This window comes from Paralichthys olivaceus, chromosome 14 (genome assembly GCF_024713975.1).
Source record: "Paralichthys olivaceus isolate ysfri-2021 chromosome 14, ASM2471397v2, whole genome shotgun sequence".
Lineage (NCBI taxonomy): Eukaryota > Metazoa > Chordata > Actinopteri > Pleuronectiformes > Paralichthyidae > Paralichthys > Paralichthys olivaceus.
In genome coordinates, this window is record NC_091106.1 from 14017076 (window position 1) to 14034818 (window position 17743).

At 39.9% G+C, this 17743-nt stretch overlaps 1 protein-coding gene and 1 pseudogene across 8 annotated transcripts; one reads left to right on the plus strand and one right to left on the minus strand.

Annotated features, from left to right (window-relative positions):
- Positions 1 to 77: 77 nt before the first annotated feature.
- Positions 78 to 17198, minus strand: mat1a (methionine adenosyltransferase 1A). 8 transcript variants are annotated; one of them, XM_069538861.1, is made up of 15 exons: positions 17137 to 17198; positions 14030 to 14086; positions 13718 to 13860; positions 9834 to 10011; positions 8863 to 8948; positions 7281 to 8028; positions 5308 to 5385; positions 4872 to 4994; positions 4670 to 4782; positions 3968 to 4111; positions 2900 to 3025; positions 2710 to 2802; positions 2426 to 2608; positions 2205 to 2338; positions 78 to 1523 (listed from the first exon to the last, which is right to left on the minus strand). In XM_069538861.1, the coding sequence occupies exons 6-15, from the start codon at positions 7345 to 7347 to the stop codon at positions 1421 to 1423; spliced, it is 1164 nt and encodes a 387-aa protein (XP_069394962.1). In that variant the 5' UTR covers positions 7348 to 8028; positions 8863 to 8948; positions 9834 to 10011; positions 13718 to 13860; positions 14030 to 14086; positions 17137 to 17198; the 3' UTR covers positions 78 to 1420. The 8 variants fall into 8 exon arrangements, with proteins under 8 accessions (XP_069394962.1, XP_069394965.1, XP_069394969.1 ...); XM_069538864.1 differs by lacking the exon at positions 17137 to 17198 and adding an exon at positions 14614 to 14746; XM_069538868.1 differs by lacking the exon at positions 8863 to 8948.
- LOC109631601 (peroxiredoxin-like 2A) lies at positions 14655 to 16180 on the plus strand (annotated as a pseudogene).
- Positions 17199 to 17743: the final 545 nt, after the last annotated feature.

Sequence of the window (17743 nt, forward strand, 5' to 3'; positions counted from 1 at the left end):
AACCTAAAAAAGCATTTCTCCCTTCATTGTTTACTTCATGTGAGTTGCGTTCAGATGTCGATTGAAAAAGGCCAAACAACACTTTAAAACTTTAATTTTCTTTCATTGTTGAATTATTTACATTGTCCAGTTTCTCTGCCGACAACGTCAACAGATGATGGTACAGATCAAAACATTCGACAGAGGAAAAACGTCTCTTAAAAAAACAACGTTGGCTGTAGAAGAAAGCATGGATTGTCACCATGGAAACTCCTAAACCTCCCCACACACTTCATCAAGCCCATCAGAAGTGTTTCAGGAGAATAAGACTAAATACATTGATTAAAGACAGAATCTGACCCATTACATTTCTAATACCCTGTGAGAAATATATTCATGTATTTCCTCTAAACCCATGGAGACAATCTCGGCCCGTGGTATAGAGCTGCAGGGTAACCAGGCAACAGTCCAAGATGTGTTTTTTGGAGAACATCAAAATTCATATTGAGGAGAAATGAGGAAAGAGTCTCGAGGATGAAGAGAAGCTGCATTTGAAGCAATTTACTATGTCTGATATGAACTATAATTGAACACAGGCTTAAAACAGAATGCAGTTGTAAGACATCAGTGCAGCTTTGATTTAATGCCAAGAGGAGATTGATTCACGGTCAATTAGTTGCTAAAAAAAAATACAGACACATAAAATCCATCCACAGTTGAAGTGAGCAGCAAGTTGATATTAAAACAGTAAAAGTGGTGACAGAAGTGAAAACATGAGACTCCCTGACTGTTTTGCATTTGATTGAGCACAGCATATTTCATCTTTAGAAAATAAAAGCTTGCCAACGTTGAAATGATCTGTGCGGTGGTCGTAACGGTGCAAACAGCTTCCTGTCGCACACATTACAAAATAAGACTTAAAAAAGAAACACATTTTACACTCATGACAGAAAAGATTAATTTCTTCCTCTAAAGCCAAGCCTTTGGTTTAGCAATAATTATGCCACTGACACTCACATGATCGTCACCGACAAAATACTTGCTATTGTCTATAGCACCTTTTGAAAATGAAGCACTGAGGTTGTCTCCGTACACAGTAAGGTTACAGTCACAGCTTTAAAATAAAACCCTGCTTCTAGTGGTGTAGATGTTCTAATCATCAGAGGATTTTATTTTCTGTGTTGTTGGTTTACCAGGGAAGAGCTTTGAATAGTGATGGTTCTTACTGGATATTTTAGATGCTAGAAAAGGATTAGTTACTGAGACATCCTCTTTTACATCCGTTTGGCTACAAATACTCTCAAAATGATCTTCTCATCTCTTTAAAGCTGACCCTGACTTTGGCTTTACTTCTTCCCATTAAAACGTGTTCTATCAGTGACCGGAGGTTGCAGTTGTAGCCCACGAGCAGTTGTCGATCAGGACGAGCAGGTGGTGGTTTTTAGAAGACAAGCTTTTTGGGCATCTCCCAGGTAAACTCTGGTCGACCGAAGTGGCCGTAAGAGGCTGTTTGCTGGTAGATGGGCCTCTTCAGGTTCAGTTCCCTGAGGGAGGAAACAGAGGAAACGAATCATCAGAGGTGAGGAAGTACACAGGATAATAGAAGCTTTTTATTTCTAAATTCATATATGTTGATCTGTTCCTTTTCATTCATTCTTTGTAAATGATCTTATATGGACAACATCTAGTGTGTTTACATTTTGAAACTGTCTTTGGGGCCCTCTAGTGGTTATATATAAAAAGGCAGAAGACAAAAGCTATAAAACTGCATACATTTTCAACAGGCTGCACTTTAATAATTCACAATAAAGTAATCTGCTTATTGTTGAGTTTTGATTAATCAATTATTGATGAATTCTCAAAAAAGTGGTGAAAATCCATCATCACTTCCCAGAACCCAACACTGCGTCCTCAAGTTTTACACAACCAGCCACTGGATTAGTCATTTACTGACATGTTTAATGTAAACAAGCAGCATATTCCTGAATTTTAGAGGCTTCAACCTGAAAATATTTGTCTTTTCCCTCGAAAATAGAAAAATTATTATTAATCAAAAACCAAAGACGTTGTCTATCAAATTGGTATCTGCTAATTGATGAATAGTTTCAACTCTGCTTTTAAAGAAACAAAATAGTATGGCCATCAGATTAACAGGAGACATGCTATATTTTCCACACAGGATAACCACTGCTTGTGACAAACACAGAGGTCGTATTCACATATACCTGACAATGACTCCGGGCCGCAGATCAAAGTTCTTGTTGACGATGTGGAGCAGCTCTGTTTCTGTTTTCTGGGAGGAACCGTAGGTGAACAAGGAGATGGACAGAGGCTGGGCCACTCCGATAGCATAAGACACCTGGAACACACCCAGACAGGTAAATATGAATGTTTCTATCTGCACATGTTGACACTTCACTCGGAGTGACAGGAGCCGCTCACTCACCTGAACCAGGACTCTCCTGCACAGTTTGGCTTTGACCAGAGACTTGGCGACCCAGCGAGCAGCGTAGGCAGCTGAGCGGTCGACCTTTGAGAAGTCTTTGCCGGAGAAAGCTCCGCCACCGTGAGCTCCCCAGCCTCCGTATGTGTCTACGATAATCTTCCTGCCCGTCACACCAGCATCACCCTGATGACCCAAATGTAAGATAAGTGGTTACTTTTTTTTTTCTTATTATTTTTTTCTATGTTTGCTTTAGATGAAATGAAAAGTGCGAGTGTGTTCATCACCTGAGGTCCTCCAATGACGAAGCGACCGCTTGGCTGGAGGTGGTAGATGGTCTTGTCGTCTAAATATTTAGCAGGAACCACAGCGTTGATCACCTGAAAGAATCAATGCTACATTAAAACCTAAAAGAAATTATGTCCAGAGTAATTCATTAGAGCGAGCTAACAGTAAGACGTTTGAATGAGTCTCTACCTTCTCCTTTAGCACCCTCTTCTGTTCCTCCAGAGAGATGCAGTCGTCGTGCTGGACGGAGATCACGATGGTGTGAACTCTCTTTGGGATCACGGCTCCATCCTTCTGTTCATAATGCACCGTCACCTGTGGGATGGACGTCAAGTTAGTCTGCAGCCTTACTCAAAAACTACCGAACAGATTACCATGACACTCAGAGGAAGGTGTCAGGGAAGAACTCATCAGATCAGCAGTTAGCTCCAGGAATAGTTTTTTACCCTCCTTTAACATTGTTAGATTTTAGTTGTTTTTTTTCCTTGATTTCTCTTAGAATAATTAATAGATATTGATGAAAAACAAATCATGTTTAGGGGAATTATATTTATGAGTGTTTCTAATTTGGTGCAGATCCAAATAAATGGATCCAGGGAATTCAAATGTGGTCTTTCTATTTTTCCCTTATTTTCCTAATTTCCCAAATTTGTATCATTCCCACAGGATGATGAAGTTTCCTGTGATTCTTTTTTATTTTCTTGTACCGACCCTCACCTAAACTCTAAATGAGTTCTTGGTCTGATTTGCTTTAACATCCGAGAAAAATAAATGATTCCTGAAGCTGCTGCTGTCTCCTTCTCTCTGCTGTTGAGAACAAAGTGCATCTGAATGACAGAAGTGAAAAAGACTTATGCTGATAAATGACATGATAACATAACAATTCAATACTTTGTTAATTAATTCATTAATACGTTTCTGGTGCAGTGACAATGTGTGCTAACTCTAATCTGGGATAAAATCTAATGCTCTATGTTCAATTCCCTGGTTTAAAATCCGACCATCTCTCTCCTGTCGGACAGAAGTAGATTATCCACTTTGTGTTGAAATATAAAACTTTTGACTGAGGAAGTTAGCTGCTTATTTTAAATACCTGCAGTAGCCACCGTTAATCTGATTTTGTCTGCTGGCACCGGTGTAAATCTCTTGGAAGACACCCAGAGTAGAACAATGAACTACTTCAAACTGCGACCAGTGTAATGGTGTTACCGTTTCAGTCCTGCGTGTTTTGTAATAGCACACATATTATTACTTTACCTGTGTTTTAGAGTCGGGACGCAACCAGGGGATGGTGCCGTTGCGTCTGAGTTCAGCCATCGATGAGTTGAGTTTGTGGGCTAACACGATGGTGAGGGGCATGCACTCCTCTGTCTCGTCTGTGGCATAGCCGAACATCAGACCCTGTAGACGAGAGAGAGAGAGAGAGAGAGAGAGAGAGAGAGAGAGAGAGAGAGAGGGGATCTATAATACAAAGATAGATAATGACAAAATATGCATATTCCCTGCACTGAAACTACAGCCTGAGAAGAATCTACTAGACCTATACATTCATATAATATCAGTACTGTCACATAAGATCAACAAATACAGCATTTACTTCATATAGAAAAACAGAAAAGGGCAAACAGAAAAGATAAGAATACCTTAAGAGTGACAGAAACCGAAAGAAACCGAGAGAAAACCCAGTAAAATAAATCAATTCAAGATAAATCTGGTAAATTGATAATAATAAGTAAATAAATTCAGATTGTTATGGTATTTCTGTACTTCTAAATTGGGGTACTTGTATTTCAATTTCATGAAACTTTACACGTTTGAGTGGGAAATATTGTACTTTACAGTATGTATTGTTACTATTGTTGCTTCACAGATTCAAATTGTAGATACTTATGTCACTATCACCCAGCCCTCCAGCCAACACGGGCCCAAGGACACACTGAGCTGTTGCAACAGTCGTACCTGGTCTCCTGCTCCAATGTCCTCCTCCTGTCTGTCAACATGGACCCCCTGAGCAATGTCTGGACTCTGCTGCTCCAGAGCCACCAGCACGTTACACGTCTTATAGTCGAAACCTACAGAGGGAGAGCGAATGAGAGGAAACGTTGACAACACTGACCACACGTTCCCTCTACTTTTCTTCTGTTGTGCATTATTTTCTCACCTTTGTCGGAGTTGTCGTAGCCGATGTGTTTGATGGTGTCTCTGACCACCTTCTGGTAGTCCACGTTGGCCCGAGACGTGATCTCCCCACAGAGCAGCACCATGCCAGTCTTACACACCGTCTCTATGGATACAAACAACACATTACATTTGAAGTCATTTTACATAATTCTTGACCAGGACACGTGTTTAGACTTCGGCCTGATTGCTGTTATCAGCAAGTTCACAGGGTCAAGCTCGAGAGCCCTCATCTTGTGACTTTCAGGGATCAATACTGAAATATGATAAATAATCTCAACAATGTTGATCATTTCATTCCAGGTGAGACTCAGGCCTGTGGGTGAGAAGTGCCTGTGATTCATCTTTATTTGAGAAGACATGATACTGAATGAATCCTCTCTCTTTCTCTCTCTCTCGGTTTTCGTGTGTTTACTCACCACAGGCCACTTTGGCATCTGGGTCCTGCTTCAGGTGAGCATCCAGGACAGCATCGCTGATCTGGTCACAGATTTTGTCTGTGAAGAGGAGACAAGCATTAAGCTAAACTTGAATTTTGGCCTGTTTGAGATTTAAGAGGTTTCGTGGCAGGAATACATGTGTTTGAAGAAATTTTTTTTATTTTTCTGTCTTTTTCACTGTAGGTTTTGTATAAGATTATAAATAGGAGATTTTAGCGAAGTGTCCAAATATTTCTCCTGAGGTAGAGCTCATAGATGAAGCTGATATTTCAGACAGGAGGAGTTGTTGGATTTTCATTGTGGGATTTGAATGCAGCAGCAGGACAATGCCTCACAAAACACTCCATTCATCTCTCTGTCATCCTGCTGAAGCAACGCAACACACGTGTTACATCAGAAACAACATCAACATCTGGTTGCACTGACTCTGCAGTTACACAGAGGACCTCACATTATACACACAACACAAATCAGGATGATTGATATCAAATGTTGTTGTTTGCAGATCCGATTCTGATCCTGAAACATGGCCGAGCTCTGTGGGAACAGCCCAGACCTCGAAGTGTGTTATCAAATCAAAAGGTTTGAGCAGCAGCCTCCTGCCAAGGCCACTCTCCTCAGTGAATATACAAACAGTGAGAGGAAAGTTTTCATTTCATTACTACAATATCTGTTTTCCTATGAGCTGCATTGTTACTTAATGCTAAAGAAATATTTTTTTATTTAAGGATAAATGCAGATACGTAAAGATACGTTCTAATAAACAGTAAGCTTGAAAGAAGACAGTGAGATGTGGGTACATTTCCTCCAGACCTGAGGCTCTAAACTATGATTTTCTACCACTGCGGTTCTTACATATGGTCGAGGGGCTCACAGTTCACTGAAGTACCGTCGTTATCTGCAAAACTAGACAACTGGTCAACACTGTTGCGTTTACTGATTATCGATTTGACACAGGGGACTTTGTCAGGTTAGGGATTACAACACATTGAGAGAAGGGGGGAGGGGGGTAACTTGAAGGCAGCATTGGATAGGTTAGACTAAATTTTAACTTTTATCAGGAGGGTGTATCAGTGTATCTATTTTAAGTCCCACTATGCAGCATTAGTTAACAATATACAAACATTTAATAAATGCTTTAAATCTCACTATAATGTAGGCGCACACAAGAATCTTCAAGGGTTATTAAGATACAGTATTTTTCAGCAATACAACTTTTCTTATGAAGATATATTTTATATTGTTACAACTGTGGTGCACCATTTGACATTTACCACCAGCCTCCACCTACAAATGGAGTTATAGATGTTATCAATAACAATCAATTACCACTGAGATCTGAAAATGTATAATATTTCTTATAAAGGCTAAATAGGGAGAAAATGTGTTGCCAAGATGGGATTGATAATTTTGTGGACTTGAAAAGCACTGACAGCCACATGAAATACCGTGAACCAGAAATTAAAATTCTTGAATCCCCCCTCAAGCAAAAAACATTCCAGAGAGACAGTGTGACAATGTTGTTCTGCAGCAGCTATTTTGATTTGACATGTATTCGAACATCTCCGTCTAATGTCAACATGAAACTTGTGTCTGCACGTCGGCCTTTTCTCTATTTTGTGGGTCACTTTTATCCTCAGCGTGCAACCTAACACCAGGCTGCTGCCCAGAAGTGGGGGGCAGTGAGCACATGTTGCTGTGAATGGAATACCAGCCATGCTTGGAGAGTAAATATGCAGCTCTGTGGAGTTATTTTGGACATACAGCCTCAACTTGCACTGGGTTTATTCACATGCATATAAATGTTGAGACAGAATGTGGCAGGTTTAAAGAGAAGTGTTGAATCTATTCCTCTGTGTACAGGTGAAGAAATAGTTAAAGTCAAGTTTTGGGAAATTGTAAATATGGGTGTTGATCTGAAGTTCTCACACGTGTATCTGAAGTTGACTCACCTGGATGTCCCTCGCCTACGGACTCCGACGTGAACATGAATGAGCCATCGTCCAGCAGATCACTCATTTTGTCTACAGCACCAGGTACTTGGCGAGACTTGGCACACACAGGGCGAAAAGGTTCCTTGGTTCCAAGCAGCGAGCGTTCAGAACTGAGGGCTGCTTTATATTCCCACTGGTTCTCTGTAAGAGAGAAACGAAGAAAGGGAGGCAAACAGCCGAGCAGCCAATACAAAGTCTATCCTACAAAACTGCACGTCTGTGTCCACATGGCCCAATATATATGGCTAAGAGAACACACACGCACACACTCACTCACACACGCACATGCTCGCTCTGTCACTGTCTCTATCTCTCTTTCTCTCTCAAACACACACTCTGTCACTCACACACACACACACACACACGCACACACGTCATGTGAATCCATGGGACGGTCCATTCTGGGAGTGGGTGGGGAGGTGCATGATGGGAGGCCAATTCACTTTGTGGAAAACACTTGTTAACCCCTTGTGTACAATACGTTTGCAGGAGTGTATGTGTGTGTGTGTGTGTGTGTGTGTGTGTGTGTGTGTGTGTGTGTGTGTTTATAGTCAGACCCTGTGCTGCGACAGCTCCACTTTAGGGTGTCACACTTCTCGAGTGGGAGCAGAAACATCTTTAATAGGGGGGTTACCCCTCCTCCCCCCGTCCAGCACACCGGTGGGACAGCTCTGTCTGCTGGGACATGAGTGGGTCGTTGGGCAAGCTTTGGATAGAGGGAGAGAGAGAGAAAAGGTAGTTGTTGTTTAGTGGGAAAATGATGCAATCACTCCTGTTTACATTGTGCTCAGATGTAAATAATGATGAAACAATGAACACAGTGCATAAGAGAAGAAACACAACAGCAACATGACTGTGAAATAAATATTACATAAATATATAAATTAATTAATGAAACTATTTTGGATTTAATGGGGTAAATGTTGAAATGAATATAAGGTAACTATGTGAGTGAGATAATGTAGTCAAGGGCCATACTGGAATAAAATACAACTTAGTACTTGAACTGCATTTGAGTGTTTCCACTTTACATACAGTATTTAAACTCTATACTTCATTATCTCTCTGAAAATATTATAAGAGTATAAGTACCTGCATCTTACATATACAGATATATAGTTTACTAAAAAATAATACATGGTTTCTAGGGCAATCAGTATTAAGAATGTTCAGTGGCCATGGCAACCAACTGATCAACCGTGGAGATAAAAAAAAATTGTGGAAAAGTGGAGCCAATAATCTTCTGAAAGGAAGCAGCAATAATGAGGGATAAAATAGAGAAACTTAGGTCAAGTACTTCCCATCTAGTACTTGAGAAAAAGTACTTACTTTACCCACTATGCTTTGTATGTGAAATCTTTACACACAATCTATAATTTCAAAATAAACGTAGTGAAGTTTGTCCATATTGAAAATAAGTGGAAAAAGTTTAAATTATCATAAAAAATACTGGTTTAAACTTGTAGTTGAGTACAGTATTGTGTAGTGAGTAACTCTCCATCACTGCCGATAATTAAGTTTTGAGCCTGTAGACAGTCACCTGTTGTCTAAATGCTCTTTTCCATCCCACTCGCAGCCCGAGGCTGTTGTCTTTGTGCCCAACTGCGGAAAATCTCCGGCCATTTCCTGAGAGAAGATCAAATAATGAAGATGTGTCTCTGAGATATCTCGTGGCCTTTCAGGTGACTCAGTGTGCCTGTGTTTTAACTCAAAACCAGGGGCTGTGGTGGACTGTTTGTGCCAGTGATGCTCACATATGGACACAAACATACCGTGTGCCTCATGCACAAACATACAACTGGAGTGACAATGGGACCGTTGGCCACACAGACACAGACACTGTGCCTTTCATTTGTGTAAGCTCTGCAGAGAGATAAACACATCTCTCTTTACTGGAGTGAAACAGAGCAGACGAACTAATTCTTTCTCTACATCTCTGTCGCTCTCTGGCTCATCTGGCCCTGATTTCAATTGGTGTTGAGCTGACCTCATGAAATTAGAAGAGAATTTTAACTAGCTCTCTATCACTGAGTGCTTTAAGCCTTAATTAAAGCAGACATAACCAGAAAAGAAAAAAGAACAAACCACAGAAACAATGTAAACAGTTATTGATTGACCCGTTTTCCCCCATTGTCATAGAAAGTCTAGAAGTGAATGTGAACTAATATCCTTTTGTATTTTAAAGAATTCGTAAAACTACACTCGGCCTTAAAAGCTGTGCATGTGCAGGACTTTAGTGGGTCTTTAGTAGATGCAGCTTGTTAATTTTCAGGCAGCAAACAAGAATTCACAATATAATATATATATTATATAAGAGCGATGGGTTTAATCAATAATTTATTATATTATATATATTGAATGTCTGGCTGAATTATAGTCATATACAGTCATGCACATAGGACATCATTGTGATGATTGTTAATAATGCAGCCAAATTAGTGCCAGTGGCCCAGCTCCTACACTTGTTATATATATATAAATATAAAATGTGACCAAATGTTAACAGTTCACCTGTAAATGTGACCAAGCTCCTTCCTGCAGGGGGTTTGGGTTCAGTTGAATGAAACAAACATGAACTAGATTAAACTAGAGTTGGCATGAATGTCCTGCCCAACGCTGAAGAGCACAGAGAGACAGTCTGACAGCACAGCGAATGACCTCTGGATGATACACCTCTGTTTGTTTTGGCCTGAATGGAGACAGAATGAACACGTTCAAGACAAACGCCACTACACCCACACTATCTGAAGACGGAGGAGGACTTCTCTCAGTTTGTGTAGTTTGACTCAAAACACGTGTTAATGACTGACCAATTTTTCAACACTAACAAGATGGCTCTGGTTGTGCTGACAGATAACTGGTATCAGAGATTTGATGTGTCAGCATGAAGCATGAAGAAGGTGGAAATGAGCTAGGGGCTACTTAAACATATGAAATAAAATAAATGAAAGCTAATTGGGAAAATGATAATATCAAAAGCTTCAAATCGTAACTTTTTATGACTTGTACCTTTTCTTTTCTGTCTCTCTGGCCTGTGGGGGCATGGAGAACACCGGGGGCTTTAAAGACAGGGTAAAGTCTCCTGAGGTGAAATATCTGACCTCTATGAGCTCCAGTTATCATGCACATGGAGGTCAGGCTATCAAGAAAAACAAGGTAATCACCAACAGCAACGTCAATACCATGTTTGACTGAGTATGTAATAACTGTAATGATTCTTAATAATTATAAATACTTGATCCATTCAGTATGTCTACAGAATAAACTATCAATCAAACTATCAGTATCATCAGTCATCTATGAGTTAGAGTAAGGTTGAGGTAATTACCATTCCAGTTAAATATCTGCATTAAAACTACATAAGGGTTTATTTGTGGTAAACGACTTTTTTCCCCATACAAATAAGCTCTGACCTGCAGAATAATTATTAGTACATAAGCCTTTTTTGTAGATACAGTTGCATTTAGCATCAACTATATTTTAACAAATCTTGTGCAACTGAAACTTAATTTTCATACACAACAAGTGGATTTATATAGTTTTAACTATTGGGTTCACTTAAAAAAGGGATTTCTGAATCAAATGTATTTTAATAGACATCATTTTGGAGTTGGAGTTCCCAATATCCTCACACCTACAGGTGATTTACATATGATGTACATTAATCTCTCCATAGGATTTAATAAGCAAAGATACAACACTAGTGAGGATAGACTTAAATCATCTTGGTTTCATACCGGACTAGATATAATGAAGAAGATATAGCTGCATTCTAAATAAATTACAATATAAGACTGACCAGACTGAATCCCATTTTTTTCATGGGGGGGTTAAACTACACTCAGATAAGATCTGTACTAACAAGGTTGAAACTAAAGACACGAGCTGGATGACCAATGAGTAAATTAACAAATTCATTCATTAAACAAGATTTGAGAGATGTGTTATAAAATTAAAGTTATTGTTGCCACTTTACTGAACTCTTCTAGGTAAAGTCTGACTAAAGAGATGCTCATATGAAACATACAGAGGTTATGAGTTCATCCTGTTGTGCGTACATCCACGGAGCCTTTGGACCCTTTCGAAGATGAGGAGTAAAAAGAGGAAGGCCTGACGACCTTTGGGTTTGTTTCATATCTTCACCTCAGTCAATGAACATCTAACGATTATGTCAGTGACACTGAAAGCCCTGTTGCCTTTAACTCATAACTTTTAGAGACAGGTAATGTGTAACGTTGAATTAAATTAAGTGAAAAACATGAAGTCCATTCATCACAGATATACAATAATTCCATGAGTTTCCTGGCTCTTGGTCGAGGTTAAGTAGTGGAGGCCATTGTGCGTCTGCTGCAGCCGCCCCACAGCTTTTACACACACAGAGATAAATAATGGTAAACTGATTTTATTAACTATTGTTTGATTTGATTTTATTCTTGTATCTTTTTAATTGTATAAAACTTTGACCAACACGGCTTGTTTCAAATGTGTTTAATGAATAAACCTGACTTGACTTGAGTGTCTGATTTTAAGAAAAAAACAACGCAGCATGGCTGAACCAATTAAAAATCAGTTTGACAAATTTTAGCCACACCAGCGTCTCCTCCTTCTCTCTGATTGGCTACAAGACGTGTGTAATAGTGACCCCTATTGTGCTTCTGCTCAAAAAGCCGGGGTCACGGTTTTGGGGTCACTTTGTGGTTAGAGTGTGAGTCAGACTGAAACTTGACAGAACAGGATGAGATAAACGGACCCTGGCAGCCTCAGGGGCTGTTAACACTGTTTGTTTTTCCCCAGGTTCAAGGACGCTCAGTTTACCCCCGCAGCTCGTCTCTGCTCATCTGGTTACCAGCCAGTTCCATCTGGATGGCCGGCAGGACGGGCAGAATGAGTTGGATCCTGTTGGCCTGAAGTTTTAATGCATGGCCAAGCAACTGAGGAGCGGTTAGTGTTATATAAGGAATAACATGTCGATAAAAGAGTAGATAATAAACACATGTAAACAGAAATTTTCTCTTTTTTATCATTGCTGTTCTGTGTTTTCACAAGCTGTTACAGCTTCAGCCGATTCTCTGTGTTGAAGGTTATTTCTTACGTATTGAATATGTGACTTGTTTGTTTCATAGGGTGGAATTTTTGTATTATAAAACATCAATGTTAACTCAGTAATTACTATAGTGCTCCCTGACCTTCTTTAACTACTGCCCACTTCTCATGTCAACCAATCCCTGTGGGCGAGAATGCCACACAGAAGGTGGGGCGCAAATCTCCAGCTGTGATTGGCTGTTGGTCACACACACTCCACACTAGAGCAGCACTGGAAAAGGCAGTGGTGTGTATTTGCACCTGTGTGTGTGTGTGTGTGTGTGTGTGTGTGTGTGTGTGTGTGTGTGTGTGTGTGCCGGCTTGTGATGAGAAAACCAGCTACAAAACAGTGTGACTGAGCAAAGACCTCACTTGAACCTCACAAATTAGTTTTGTGCTTCGTGATGTCGGAAATGTTCACTGTCTCCTCGTAGAATATTTTTAACTACAAATGTGTGATTATCTGCACAAGCACAACCCCAACTTTAACACATCATAATATATTTATCCATATATTTATCTATATATAGATATATATTTAAAAAAATGATAAGATAATAAAGTATATAGAAAAGAATCCAACAGAAGTACATTACGTTTTCTAGAGGAAGACTTAAAAGGGTTTGAAACATTGAAAACAAGAATTTAGGCAGACTCTACCTCACACACACACAGACACACACACACATTCACAAACACACACAAACACACACACACACACACACACGCACAAGCACACACACCAGCATATGTCCGAGCGGCACAGAGGGAGAGCAGCAGCTGGGCTCGAGGAGTGTCATCCTATCCCATCTCTATTCTGGCCCATTTTGGACCCTCAGCACATTCCTCTGTGAATCTGTCACTGATGACTGAAATATTGCCACAATACCACTCGAGCAATTTGCTTCCATCACACACGATACGTCGGAGTCGGAGTGAAACAATCACTTCACTCGTCAGCTAATGCTTACCATGTAGACTAAAGTCTCTGTTTTTATCAATGGCTCCTCCTTTAAGCTGCTATCTCAACTGTTGCTGGCTGTAAAAATGGTCATTAAACAGAGACCGGAGGTTTTTGAGGTTGGACTTGATCTATAAATAGCAACATAGCAAAAATATATAGTTTCTAGTGTCACAATCTATCTTCTTAGATGAAAAACGGAGGGCATTGCTACAGTTTGTTTTAGAAAGGGTTAGGGTTAGAAATAAAAGGGTTGCTATGTGTGTAAATGCAGGAGCGTTTCAAGGGACTTTGGGGGCCCCGGGCAAAAAGGAACCTGAGGAACAAAACTGATCGAAACACACATACTTACTCATTCTGGTCTTCAACCAAACCGTATCAAATTATGAAGCTTTTAGCACAAAACCAGTGGCATGGAGTCTTGTTAGGGGGTTTGTGACCATGGTGTCGTTTCAGTCTCTTTTTCACAGCTGATCTTAGAATTTAAGGACGTTCCTACAAAAAACACCTGATGGTTGAATAAGTAACCTTGGGCTGTGCAAAATTATAACAGACACTACTTTGTGACATTTTACACACAACATAGTCATTTAATTAATAGTTTTTAAGTTAATTCATGATGAAAACAACTATTAGCGGCAGTCTGCTCTGTAATGCCACTAACCTGCTGCAGGGGTCAGTCTTGCTATGTCTCTGGTCATCTGCAGCTGCTGGGTCCGACCTGATGTGACAAAAAAAAAGCATTATATTATAAAGGAATACTTAATTATTATATCCACCATTACATTTCAGCAATTAAAAAGAGACATTTAAATCAACTTAATCTAAAAATCAGGGGAAAGAGGGGTTGTCTTGATAGGTATCACTTTCAAATACTGAATTACAAAAAGTGTTTTATCATATTAAAAGCTTGAACAACATAACGGATGAAATAAACATTAAAAATGTGAAATGAAGGTTTGCATTGCTCTGGTACCTGGTACCGAGGATCCAGCTCAACACGAGCCTTGTTTCACAGCAGTCGGAGAAAAATTCCTCTCGTGTTACGTTCACATAAACGAGCCTTTCACTGTGGCTGCACTGATCTGAGTTAAGAGGGCTTAAAGGGTCGGGTAGAAAACTTTAGATTCCTCCACATCAGCAGCAAGCCACAGTCGGGTGAGTATCACCTTTCTACACAAATAACTTTTATGATTTTATCTTAGCGGTATTTTTCTTTTTGTTTCAAGTTGAGTTAAGGTTTTTTACATGATTTCTCTGTAGGTGGCCTGTGGAGTGAGTTTAAGGTGATGGTGACTGTGACCACGGTCCTGCAGTTTTTGGGCCTGTTTGTCACAGAGCTCATCAGCTCGATCACCGACTGGTTCCAGACCAAACCAGCATGGGCCAACCTGGAGGTGCTGGAGGACACAGAGCTGAAGACCACAGGAGGAGGTGAGCCAGGCCACAGAATCAAGTAGAAACTACATCACATATTCTTCAAATTACTTCTCTCTTTGTGCTACTGTCCGTCCACCACAGCTCAAACCCAATAAAGAAGAGGGAATTTTGTACTAGACTGACAACTTGATTTATCTAACCCATGTTAACTTCAGGTAAATTTTTGAGTTTACGGTGAGGATTTTGTTCCCCTCACTTCTACAGGAAGTGCATCAGGAATGGATCTTTAAATTGATCACAAACAGGAAGACATTTTTACAAAAACAGAAAATAAAAAAGTAAACCCATCTAAACTGAGGAATTGTATTGATTTGACACAAAATGAGCAAATGACATTCATGAATACTCAAAACAAAGTTAATCCCTGAGATGATCAAAACCCTGCATTTGGCACCTCAGATTATCTACGACAGTTATTAACCCACTGACTATGGACGTCTTTATCTTTTCTTTATCTTCTGTTTTTTTTAGTCCATGAAAAACACAAAGCCAAAACCCTGTGGGAGAAGACTGGAGCTGTGGTCGTGGTTGTACGACGACCTGGATGATTATTGTGCAGAGAGGTATGAAATCACAAGCCTGAGCTCTGTATTCCCCTCACTGGTGATTTATGCTATTTGTGCTTCTGTCTTTGCAGGAGGCCGCTGAGCTGTCCTCTCTCAAGTCCCAGCTGCAGGACCTTGAAGTCCCGCTTTTTGCCGTGGTGAAAGAAAACCTTGGCAAAGAGCTGGACAGCTTCAAGAAGTACTTCTCTGGGAAAGTCTACGTGGATCAACAGGTCTGTTTTTGTAAAGCCCCTCCCCTACACATGCCTTTAGGATATTAAGTCACACATGGAGGGGTTACATAGTTTGAGCCAATAAGCTGCTTTTATATTTTTCTCACAGAGAAATTTCTATGGCCCACAAAAACGATGGATGTTTCTCTCCATGTTCCTGCGTGTCGGTGTGTGGAGGAACCTGTGGCGGGCTTATCGAAGGGGCTTCAGGGGAAACCTGAGAGGTGAAGGACTTGTCCTGGGTGGAGTCTTCGTCATTGGACCCGAAGATCAGGTTTGGTAGAATTCATATTATCTGACAAGTGGATCTGGGTGTTTTCTTGTGTTATGATTGTGTGTTTTTTATTTTTCCTCTCAGGGTATTCTCCTGGAGCACCGTGAGAAGGAGTTTGGGGATAAAGTGAATATGCTGGCGGTCCTCAGAACAGCCCGGAAAATGCAAAACAACCTGGCAACATAGAGCTCAGAATGTGAACGTTTGTTAGTGTGGCATTGCGTCATAGTGGATGATGTGGCCAAAAATTATATCAAGATAAAATGATAGATATTGATAATTATCACCGTAAATATCATCAGGTTTAAAGACAGATTTTTTGGTTATATAAGTATATGTTATACCTCCTCACTGTGTTTACACAATGCATAAGCAATAATCATCAATGTAGACCATATTAGACGCCTGTTGCTGCTGATAAAAATTATGTTGCGATAATTTGAATGCCCAGTTCTATGTTATAGTGTTTCCAGATTCATGTCTTTCAGTCTGAGGCTGGATTTTTGTCTACATCACTGTACCATGACTTACAACACATATAACACAAACTCTGCTCATGCTGCAGCTGCATGATCTCAATGTGTTTTAGCTGCTGCTGGTTTCAGGGTGTGTTAAAGGGATAGTTCACCCTAAAATAAAAATTCACTCATTGTTCCAACTCTAAAACTTTTGGAGTTTCAGGGGTAAACAGCGTTGCAGACAGATCCAGTACAATTGAAGGAAATGGTGACTCCTCAAACGTATATAAACAACAGAAAACCCCCCACAACATGTTTGCATAATACGTTTGAAGACTCTGTCACCATTTACTTCAACTGTATTGGATTTGGCTGCAGCACTGTTTACCCCATAGACTGTATATAAAGAGGTTTACCCCTGAAACAGTATTTTGTGGACTCAAGCACTTTACCCACCCCCTCCCCCATAGTGGTGAGTAGATAATGAGTGCATTTTCATTTTGGGGTGAACTGTCCCTTGAAGCGCAGCAACAACTAAAATGTGCCACTTTATAAAGTTTATTTTCCACTGTCTGCAAACCTGGTCTTGGAAGTGTGATGTTGTTTCGTGTGTTTTAATGAAGATCTGTTTCTAAAACTCTGCAGAGAGACACAGCTCTGATGTCCACACACTAACTCATCACTTTAAAACAAGACAGAGTTGTGACGACGTGATGGAGAATAAACAGCTGAAGTGATGGATGGCTCTGTTCTGTTCGACATCTCATAATAAAACAGTGCTCATGTCCCGCTGATGTAAAGTCTCTGTGTTTGTTTATTACCTGTGTCTGTGTCTTCTTATGTCTCCGTGCTCACACTCTTCCTGTGCGTTCACGTGCTCCTCGGGAAAATTCACTTTTTCCAAGTTTGTTAAGACTTCGGCGTGTTCATGTACACAAAATACTCTGTGCTGTTTTTATGTGTTTGTGGCGTTTAAATTAAATGACTCTGCCTAAGATTTGCATGGTATAGAAAAGTGAGGACAAGGGATCAGGTGTGTTTGAAATAGGGATGAAGTGGACATTTGCAATTTGACAAGATGATGTTAGAAGCTACTTCTCAGAGCTGATTGTAAAATGACTGAAAATGATGACGGTCTCGTGCACCAAACTTTTCACTGACTTATTGAGTATCTCTTTTTTTTTTTTTTTTTTAAACTCAAAGTTCTTTATTCATAAGCAGAAATTCTTAAATTCTCCACCTAAAGGTTCTAAAACGTGAATCAGCATTTAAACCACCCATTTAATTAGAGAATATAGGCTATAGAGAAAAGATTAAAGAGTATATATATATATATATATATATATATATATATTATCACTGAGCAGCCTATACTTTTATGATTTTTCTTGCATTTCTACACATATATATCTCACTACTCTATATGTA